Genomic DNA, 11,308 nt, shown 5'->3' with positions numbered 1-11,308 from the left:
TTGATCCCAAGTAACACCATAGGTTTTGGTGATGCCCCCAGAAAAATTTGATGTTGTTAACTCTATAGAGATTAAATCAGCATGTAATAGGCTCAATTTTCTTAACACTTTCAGAGGCAAAACGTTCACAGATGCCTCTCCATCAATCATTACTTTTCCAAATGGCACTCCTCCTAGATGAGCAGCCATCTCATATGGGCTGCCACTCTCAGATTTGAGCTAAGAACAATCGATAGAACTTTTATCGGATTGGATATTAGACCATCAGATTTGGTTAAAGATGCTTCCTTGTAAAGAGTTACAATCAAAGAGACTAATTGTCTTAAGGCTGGTAAATCGATACTACGCAAAAGAGTTGGTAATAGAGCAAATTCTAATTGATCTTAGAGTTTAAAGGAAGGTTCTTAAAGTTCTAAGGTCTTGGTTTTAAGTGGTATTTTGCCTAAACCCGTGATCACCTTCCCTCCAGAAACACCAACATGCGTTGCACAACAGTCGAGAGGGAAGGCTGAGATTTTGGTATCTTTGACTAGTCAAAAACAATATAGGCCTACATTGTTCATTAGAGTAAATTAAAAGTCCAAATTTTATTTCCTTGTAAATCATCGGTCAAAATCAATGCTAGGGAGATTAGATTATTACTTAAGCATTGATTAATGTGTTTATTTTTTTTAATGACACATAATTTAATATGCAAATGTAGCCTATAAATGTAGTCTCCGTAGAATTACTCTTATTTTTAGTGTAGACAACAACCACTCTTAACAAAAACACCATCAGTGTGCTAGAAATAAATGCACATACACCGACTATATCAGGTCCAAAAGGAATTATGTATGGAAAATTTGGAAAAACTGGATACATAATTCATAATACCTTGATTCCTGAATATAATTTCTACATTCCGAATCGGAAATATTTCATAAAAATTCGTAGTAAATTATATGATTTGACATTTGAGTTCTTCAGGCCCCCCTATGCAGAATAATAATCTTGAGGGTGGTGAGAGCTACGGCTATATTTGACTCTACAAAAAGATATATATCATGTGAAGAAGAGATGTTCAGCCCTTGGTCGTTGTCTTTTGGTTAACTTTGCCTAGCTGAACTCCCACGGAGGAACCAGAGGTAGATCCAGATCCGTCGACGCTGCTCGCCTTCCTTTTCTTTGCCTTCTGAGCCCAACCAATAAGTCCCGAGCGTATACCCTCGTCGAATATTGCTTTCTTGAATTTGGTTCCCATCTACATTGCATTGCAGAAACAGAAACAGAAAAGAATGGAGAACTTTAAAGAATGTGCAACTTTGACAACCACCCCGAAAAAATTAGACAAAATTTAGTCATTATAACGAAAACTAGCCATTTTTAGAAAGCTTTACGTTAGCCAAAGTTGATGACTATGGAAAATAGCATCAAAACTTGACTAAACTCACTATTTTGTTATCTATTAATGACTCTTTCTCTTAAGCTGAAAATTTGCCAAATTTGATGATTGTGGACAAATAACACTCCTTTTTAACTTGAAGTCCCTTCAAGTATCGACTCTTCTAATCGTACTCAAACTGCCTTCGAGTCTTCCTCGAAGGGGCTTCCGTGTAAGCATTGAGTAAGGGGAGTTTTTTGTCCATCAGCATCAAATTTTTACTAAATTTGCCAAACCCCCACTCACTAGAAAAGGGAAGGTAAGTTGCAGTTTTAAACTCGACTCACCTGCGTGACAATGGCATAAAGTGGTAGAGTACTGTAACTACAGAGCACCTGAATGAACACCCTAATGAAACAGAAAATTAAAAGGAGAGGGATTAGCAGCAAGAAATGTTAAATTGAATGTTCTTCGAGTGATTTTCGAACGAAGAATGAAAAAGGGAAAGGTCCTTGGAGTTTTACCCAATAACAAGCCTGGGGACAATGTATCTTACTTTTCCCATTATGCAAGATGTAAAACCATATTGAACCTGCAAAAGAATATAAGCAGATCAAAGATCAAGTCAGTCTCACTTAACAATTTAATTGTAATCGCATGGTATGAAGTGGATTGAAGAATCTGCATTTACCCATATCCAGAAAAAGAATGCCATTTCGAAAGCATTTTGGAAGAGGATGAGATGAATCAAGAAGAGAACAAATTTGGGCTTGCCAAACCAAAAGTGCTTGTCTGATGGTTGAACTATTAGTTCTCCTTCTACGGCGATATGCTTCTCAGCAACTTCATGAGCTAACTGGGTGATTACGTGCTGCAGCTTAGTTCCAACAGCAAGTAGAAGCTGGAGAAAGAGGATAAAAACGATTGATTACATTGCAAGGAACTGAAATCAGAACAATGATGACAGAGAACAATTAGTGTTCTGTATTATGCACAACTCAAACGACGCAGTGACTGAAATGTAATGGAAGGAATTAGATTAAATGCTTGAAATTGCAAGCACAGCAGATGAAATGAAAATAATGCACATGAGAAATGAGTGACAAAACCCCAGCAAGGTTATGCGAAGACCACTTACAAAGAAAGGAATAAATGCAATCCAGAAGTATGCATGCCATCCTGCACGCGAAAAAGAAAAGAATGTCACTATTTATGGCGACAGTGTTCTTCTTGAAGGCGGGCAATGCAATCTATGCCACAAGTGTAAAAACTGCATGAAAATGTCAAGGGGAGGTGGTTTCGTTTGAAACAAGAATCATACCATCGACATTCATAAGCATGAAGATGACCACAAATATCCAAAGATACCAACTGCAGCCAACGAAAACCATATGGTGAATCAAAACGAATCAAAACCATTTTACAGGGCAGCTTGGTCAGAGACATTAAACGTCTCAAAAATTACCCAATGAATTCACAAAGAACTTCCCTATGGCAAAATTATATCAGATAAAACTTGCCTGATACCAACGACTCTTTTAAAATCATCTTCAAGGGTGCGTACCATGTACGTGTAGAAATCAAACTTGGGGTTTCCCCTGCAATGGGTCTGCAGTGAGAAATAAAGAACACCAAAAATATAACTCAGGTTAGGAGCCAAGTAAGGCAATAAACACACTGAGAACTCATCAACCCTTTGTAAAGGTACCTTACCGAGATGAAACCGAGTCGCAAAGTCAAGTAGTCTGATCTGCACACTGATCCATAAAACTGGTTGAGGAAAGAATGCTGGACGTGTGCAGAATAACAAACCAAAAACGGCGTTAGCAATAGTATTTCCACTTGGAAAAACAATAAAATTGTACTGATTTCAAGTGAATCTGAGGTCTAACTTCTTGGATTCCTTAACAGTTCCTATCCCAAGATCGTGCAAGACTCACCAAAATCGTTCATGGCCTCTTTGAAAAACAATAATAAGCATCAATTCTTTCCTTTTCGTAAAAGTAACGGAAATGCACTAAACTCAACTATTATTTTATCATCTGTGAGTTCTAGCCTTCGTTAAAAACTTAAAATTATATATGTGGATAGATTGCATTATAAATGGAAAAGTATCTTACCAGCCATCCCTTCACACGATAATTTTTACCGATACCCCAAAAGTGATCCTTGACAAAGTCATGCTCCTGAACATGGGTGATCTTTGTTTGAGCTGCACCAACACAAATCTCGAATTGGGGAAATATACAAGCAACAAGCAACAAGCAACAACAAGATCAATGGTGTGAAGCCTATCCAAATGAGAATGTAGTTCAGTAAGTCAGTCGACAGCTCATCTGAAAACTCTCAGTGCGTTCTCTAATGGAATTAAACCCCTGCTAGTTGTGTTGTTGAACGCATAAACATGCAATTGGGACATCACATGAATCTCATATTCAATAACAAATATCAAAAGAAAACACAGCAAGAATTCATACCTTCATCTACTTCACTAATCTCTTTTGCATTTTCCTCCTCCCATTGTTTCCATTGACGTATCTGAATCATGGTAATAAAAAAAAACCAAGGATGCTATGAACATACTGCGTTTAAAACACCAACAATAAACGTCAAGTAAAAGGTTTATCAAAATAATTGGTGTTCTTAAGCTCACCTTTAAACCTCCGAAGACAATAGTGAGAGCACAGAAAGTCACATGGACAATGGCTAGGACAAAGATAAAGATGTGCAGGTGATGGAATGCCTCAACTGATAGCAATGGTACCTTATTCTGTGGGAGAAACAAAATGAAAATAGTCAGAGCACATAATTTTTATGCATCTGTGCATATACAATGAAAGTACCTATTCCGGAAAATGAATTTCGAAAATTATGTCTATCAATTTGCATTTTAGCTGTATCTCTTTTTGGTATGTCTGTCTATCTATCTATCTATATATGGTCTTATCTCCCTGGAAAATTAGCATAGCCAGCATCATGGCTTCAAGAAAAGTAGACCATTTATCCGTTAATTTGTTCTCAACTTCTCAGTTCATTAAATCATGATAAATAGGAAATGGTTCGTTTAATCCCAATTCACAAATGAGTTTTGGGTGCTAACTATCGAACCACTTTCATCTAAATTGAAGAGGCTTCGATTTTGCACCCAAAACCCCTTCGAACTCAATCAAAGGGTTCCAATTTGGTACGCTATTGAACCAGACTACAAGTTCATTAATTATTCTCCATTTGAGAAGAGAATTGTTATTGGCACTCCAAAAATCTCATTTGGTATTCCAAACTTTCTATAATTAGAAGAAAAAAATACACTTATGAGGAGTGTAGAATAAGATTTTTGGAGTGCTAATAACAATTCCCTTTGAGAAATATCAAAACACAAAAATAAATCAGACAAGTTACAAAGAAAATTTCAAAAATTAAAGCAGACGTAGAAAAATATCCCAAGCACTGCGGCGAAAGTTTGAAATAAGAACACACTTCCTTTGACACCAGATACCAATATTCTAATCAATATCGTGTTGATATTTGCTCAAATGTTGATGAATAACAACACTTGGTAGCGTATGTAACCTGATTGATACCCGGTATAGCCATTCATTCGACACTAAAACATTGAGAGGATCATCATATATAGGAGCACAAATTAAAAAAAAAAAGAATAAATAAATAGGGAGTTGGGTTATGTTGAAGATACCTTTTTGCCACAGTAACCCTGTTGAGCCTTAGCCCCGGCAGCCAGCAGCCTCCTGGTAGGTCCAAAAATGCCGCCAAACACGGAGGTGGCGGAGTAATGGGCTGTTTCTTTGCCGTCCAGATGACCGTCATGGTGGAGTTTGCATGGCAGCCACTTGTCCATAATCTTAGGGTTCACGCAGATTTTGGTGATCCTGTTCTGAAAGACAGTGAGGAGGAGAGAGATAAACCCCAGCAGCATCAGCTCCTCCTTCACCTTGAGCAACGCCTCGTACAGCGGCTTCTGCTTCTTCTTTTTCAAGTACTTGCCGCCGGAGTGTAGGGCCCGCTCTACCGCGAGAGATATAGCCACGATGACCGTGCACACCACCGCCACCACCCATGTTGGCGTGAACTCTAGCGTTGGACCTTCTCCACCACCAGCCATTTCTCTTCTTCTCTTCTTCTTCTTCTTCTTTTTCTGGTTTTTCTGAGAGTATCCTCTCCTGCGTTTTTACAATCAGTGCTTGCTGTGAGTTAACATGTAAAGACAAACATTTTTAAGACAATAAATCGGCACTGTAATATTGCACCAAAAATGTGATTTGTCCTTGTCACCCTCCAAAATGTACGCACAAATTAGTAAAATTACAGTGCTCAAATTGAACTAACCGCGTTGCATTCAAACGGGATCTGATTTGTGATCAAAGAAAGGAAAAAAGCTTTTATTGAATACAATATCGAATCTCATGGATTTAATCGGATTAAATGCCAGTAATTTACATGTATCACTCTACTCACCTTGTTAACTCTAATGGCCTTAATTAAACGACAGTAAATCTCTTTACGTGTAAGTGAGAAATCTTAACTTTAAACTTCGTAATGCCAAGATCAAAATTAATTTATTTCCCTCACCCTTTAGTGTTAATATATCCTTATTCCCAAAAAAATTGGGTCCTAATTACGACTTTGGTAGCGAAAGGCATGAAGACCAACCATTTTTCCTCTGGTTTGTTCATTAAATGAGGTCCGCCTAAGTTTAAAATCGAATAAATGATTGACTAACACGGTGCGTGCGTAACATTATTGCTTACTTAAGCCAACCACTAAATAAAAAAAATTCAAGACAAGGGTTATGTATACCCATGTTGTCTTGAACATAAGTCAAAATTGTATTTGGATGTAGGCACTAGCTAGGCAGTGCTTATGTTGGTGTATTGTTTAATTAAAACTGAAAACGAGTGGAGGAAAGTCATGATTTCATGTATTGTTTAACTGAAATAGGAAAGCAAAAATATATCAACTCTCTAAGTGAATGCTTTTCATGGCATAACATTATCTGATTAAGTTCTAAAGCTTGCTTAGTTATAAAATTCCTAAGCTACCTAAACTGTCATGTCATCACACGTACGTGTTGTTGAAAAGAAAACAAATACACCACCAGTCTCGATCTGAATTAAAGTATAGAAAAAAGAGTTTTTCAGGAACATTTATTTGCACAAATGACGTATATTTTTGGCACATAAAACTGTTAATTTGGCGTCATCTAATATTTTCTTAGCCTCGATATGAATTAAAGTATAGGAGAAAGAACTCTCTCTCTCTCTCTCTCTTTTTTTTCTGGTCAAAGAAAAAGGAACTCTTATTTGCACAAATGAAGACTCGTTTGGAAATATTTTTAAAATGACTGAAAACGTTTAGAAAATATGTTTCTAGATTCTAAAAGCACTTAAAGTGCTTATTATAGAAAACATTTCAAGTACTTTTCCATGATTCACTTGCATTTTTTACTAAAGACTGATTCCGAAAACATTTTCATAAAAAGTGTTTTCAACCATTTTAAAAATAGTTCCTAACGAGCACATATATTTTGACCAAAAAAAAAACTGTTAATTTGGTGTTACATAATATTTCCTTAACCACTAACTGCACTTGGATGGATTCCAATCCATGATCTTAAACCCTATTTCCTCATTCTCCATAATACCAAAAGCTTGAACATTTGGTATTATATCCAACATGTTCATACGTAGACACAATATATACGCACGCAAAGCAATTGAATCTTTAGATTTTATTAATCATTTTACTCAATTTCGTCACATGCATCATAATTTTAGCCATTTGAGCTATAAAACACATAGGACATGCATAAAACATAAAATGATTAAATGGAAAAATGTTCTTAACAACGGAAGGGATTAGATAAACCTGGTTTCTGCCTCGTGAAACCAAGAGAGGCACCAAAGTTGCTCACAAGCGAGACACGGCCTGATCGTTGTTGTTTTAAAGTCGCAGACGTCTTCTATCTGAATTTAACGATGGCCGCCTACGACTTTAGAAACAAGCCTACTTTACATAATTTTGATCCGGTATGAACGCTTTCCTTCTATTTATACTCCAGAAACCAATAAACATTCCCTCTTTTTCTCTCATATTGTAGTATATGGTTCTTTTTATTTTTAGAAAATTTATCTTGTACTTATCTTTCGACAAGAAAAAAAAAAAAAAAAAAAAATATATATATATATATATATATATATATATATCGATTTGTATATGTACATTTATGTACGTATATGATAGTCCAAAGAAGAAAAAAGAGGATAGACATGTATATGCCAAGTACTTAATTTGCATGACATTTGTATACCAACTCATAAGTTTCGTTTGTTCACCATTTTTCTCGCATGCAAAAGCTTAAGTCGTCAAGTTGACAAGTTTACAAACGTTTCAAGGGGAAGAGGATTATTTCCAACCCAACAGGATGCTCTCCGGATCCTTTTGGTGACGATCTTGGGGATTCGTGAACCATGTACGTTCATCGTACATCGTGCGATCAATTTTTGTCAATTACTATTTATGCTTATTTTTAAATAAATTTTTTTAAAATGATTTCTAACTGCACGATGAACGATGAACGGGTACAATTCATGGATTCTCAGGATCCTCACAAAGAGGATCCGATGATCCAGACTCAACAACAAAAAAAAGAGTAGACTAATCTAACTCATGCAATTGTTTCTTTAATTTCCCATTAATATAAGATAATTTCAGCTAATTTGGAAAAGAAAATTAAGCTAGGCTGAAAAGACAAGTATAACCCTCTAAAAACTCTGAATTACAACAAAAAACCTTACGAATGGGGATAAATAAGTCAAAGAATGGGGATAAATATGTCAATGAAAGCAAAAACGAAAAATAAGCTGCCCCTTCATCCGCGACCCCGACACACCCAGCAACCACCATTTCCTGGCACTAGAATAACCTGCAGCGTGGTTGTAGTCTGTGGGACGCTATCACCGTCCAAATTTGAGTTAAAAATTAAAACTGAACCCAATTACGCAACCCACCCTCTTATTTTCCGGACAATAAAAGGTTGAAATATCTGTAGACATCGAAATTTCGGTAAATAAATGTTGACCAATAAATCAAAGTTTCAACGCTCATGTATTACATAAATTTTACACGTAGCGTGTGTCTAAACAAAAAATCAAAATAAGTTGGAAAAGTCATCAAACAGGACACGTGTCAACACCTGGCAGAAACGACTTATTTCGTCTGGAATATTATATTCAAAATTAGGCCTTGGAAATTTCTATAAATAGAAGGCTAATTCATTCATTTAAAAAAAAAATCTTTAGGCAAAATTCTTGAAGCTCTGAAGCTCTGAAACTCCGAAGCTCTCAAGCATCCAAGTTCCCGAAGAATCAAGAAAGCTCTCTTCGCTCTTTGTTCTTCGTCCATCGTTCATCCTAAGATCAAGCCCCAACGGCCCTTTGGATCAACAATCATCCACCAATTCAAGATCAAGCCCCGACGGCTCTTGAAGAGAGTGTTACTCGTTCTTCGTTCATCGTTCTTCCAAGATCAAGCCCCGACGGCCCTTGGATCAAATCCACCTTCAAGATCAAGCCCAAAAGCCCTTGAAGATCCGTTCATCACTGTTCTTCAAGATCAAGCCCCGACGGCCCTTGAAGAGAGTGTTCTTCGTTCTTCGTTCATCGTTCTTCCAAAATCAAGCCCCGACGGCCCTTGAAGAAAGTGTTCTTCGTTCTTCGTTCATCGTTCTTCCAAGATCAAGCCCTGACGACCCTTGGATTAACAATTACCAATTCAAGATCAAGCCCCGACGGCTCTTGAAGAAAGTGTTATTCGTTATTCGTTCATCGTTCTTCCAAGATCAAGCCCCGACGGCCCTTGGATCAACAACATCAACAAATCCACACATCCAACCGTTCTTCAAGATCAAGTCCAAAAGCCCTTGAAGATCCGTTCATCACCGTTATTCAAGATCAAGCCTTAACGGCCCTTGAAGAAACACTCATCCTCAAGATCAAGCCCCAACGGCTCCTTGAAGATCCGCTCAAATCCACCTTCAAAGATCAAGCCCACGGCCCCTTGAAGAAACTTCCAACAGTTCATCCAAGATCAAGCCTCGATGGCCCTTGGATCAACGAAACATCCACAAATCAATACCTTACGGAGATCGAATCAGATGATCAAATTAGAGATCGTAACCCCAAAAATAGAAAAATCACAAAAAATATTATTTTTTACACGTGTTCTTGTCTCTTTCGTTTCAGGAATTTTCAGTGTTCACAAATTGGCACGCCCAGTGGGACAATCTCTACCTCTCATCTCTTTCTCCGTTCAAGAAATCCAAACACACCTCAAAGTCAATGGCATCAAGCAAGAGACAAGCCGTTCTCGCAACCACTAAGGGAAGGATCCTAAGCACTTCTGCCACAAACAGACAATCCATTGGCGCCACAACCGCTCCTCAACATGCCACTTCAAAGTTGGTGTCGCTAAAAGAGCAAGGGGAGCATCAAAGGTGCGATTCTGTCATCAACCTGACCTCGCTGGGGGCACCGAAGTATGCTGCTGAGGCACACAAGATGACATCCCAAAACAGCCAACGACGTTCTTCGTCAGCATACTGGATGTTTAAAGGAAAGTCACGTCTATTGGTTGCACAAGTCATGACCATCGGCGTTACCTCTATCGAAGAACAACTGGCTCAAATGAATGAAGCGATCGCAAGGCTAACACGGATTGTTGAAGAATGATCCACAAGACGGTGAGAATCCCAACCCAAAGAATGATCCACTAAAAAGAGAAGATCGCGAAGAAGAGGAGCCTCCGGTGGAGAATATCGATGTGAAGCCGGAGCCAGACCAAGCAGCGGCACTCATGGGATCTCTTTCTATCCAGCAACTGCAGGAGATGATTGCCAGCACCGTCAAGGCACAGTACGAAGGGAGCTCAAATACCTCTGGGTTGTACTCAAAGCTTTATTCAAAGAAGATTGATACCCTAAAGATGCCGAGGGGATATCAACCACCAAAGTTCATGCAGTTTGATGGAAAAGGAAACCCAAAGCAGCATGTTGCACATTTCGTCGAAACTTGCAACAATGCGGGGACGGAGGGAGACTACCTCGCCAAGCAGTTTGTGCGCTCACTGAAAGGAAACGCCTTTGAATAGTACACGGACCTAGAGCCTGAGTCCATCAACAACTGGGAGCAATTGGAAAGAGAATTCCTTAACCGCTTCTACAGCACCTGCCGCACTTTAAGCATGCTGGAGCTCACAAGTACGAAGCAATGGAAAGATGAACCGGTCATCGACTATATCAACAGATGGCGCACTCTAAGCCTCGACTGTAAAGACAGGCTATCGGAAACCTCTTCAATCAAGATGTGCATCCAAGGTATGCAATGGGGTTTACAATACATTCTTCAAGGCATTAAACCACGGACCTTCGAGGAATTGGCCACCCGCGCCTATGACATGGAGTTGAGCATCGCCCATCATGGGAAGAAGGAACCGATCGCCGACTACAAGAACGACAAAGTTCTTGAGACAAAAGTGGAGAAGACTGCGTGGAAATCCACCAAGGAAGCAATGACGGTCAACACAGCTCCCGTCAAAATCCCTACACGAGGCAAGGCGATTCAAGCCGAAGCTTTTCGTGATCAAGAGATGCGTAGACGCACTTTGAAGGAGCTTGAGGAGAAAACTTATCCATTCCCCGACTCTGATGTGGTTGCCATGCTGGATGACCTGTTAGACAAGAAGGTGATCGGTTTGCCTGAGTGCAGACGGCTGGAAGAGATGAATCGTACCGACAGTCCAAGATACTGTAAATTCCACTGCTTCATCAGTCATCCGACAGAAAAGTGCTTTGTGCTGAAAGATCTCATCATGAAGCTGGCTCAGAAAGGAATCATCGAGCTAGATCTTGACGATGTGGTGAAGTCAAACTAT

At 38.8% G+C, this 11,308-nt stretch overlaps 1 protein-coding gene across 1 annotated transcript; it reads right to left on the bottom strand.

Moving 5' to 3' along the window:
• Positions 1 to 859: 859 nt before the first annotated feature.
• LOC126627920 (MLO-like protein 1) lies at positions 860 to 7,409 on the bottom strand. Its single transcript, XM_050297485.1, has 13 exons — positions 7,247 to 7,409; positions 5,058 to 5,541; positions 4,017 to 4,133; positions 3,841 to 3,901; positions 3,484 to 3,575; positions 3,077 to 3,151; positions 2,884 to 2,972; positions 2,685 to 2,734; positions 2,502 to 2,542; positions 2,055 to 2,264; positions 1,888 to 1,955; positions 1,711 to 1,771; positions 860 to 1,243 (listed from the first exon to the last, which is right to left on the bottom strand). The coding sequence occupies exons 2-13, from the start codon at positions 5,481 to 5,483 to the stop codon at positions 1,064 to 1,066; spliced, it is 1,470 nt and encodes a 489-aa protein (XP_050153442.1). The 5' UTR covers positions 5,484 to 5,541; positions 7,247 to 7,409; the 3' UTR covers positions 860 to 1,063.
• Positions 7,410 to 11,308: the final 3,899 nt, after the last annotated feature.

This window comes from Malus sylvestris, chromosome 7 (genome assembly GCF_916048215.2).
Source record: "Malus sylvestris chromosome 7, drMalSylv7.2, whole genome shotgun sequence".
NCBI classification, from domain to species: Eukaryota; Viridiplantae; Streptophyta; class Magnoliopsida; order Rosales; family Rosaceae; genus Malus; species Malus sylvestris.
Note: the sequence above shows the minus strand (reverse complement) of the source record. Positions and strands in the feature narration are given on the sequence as shown.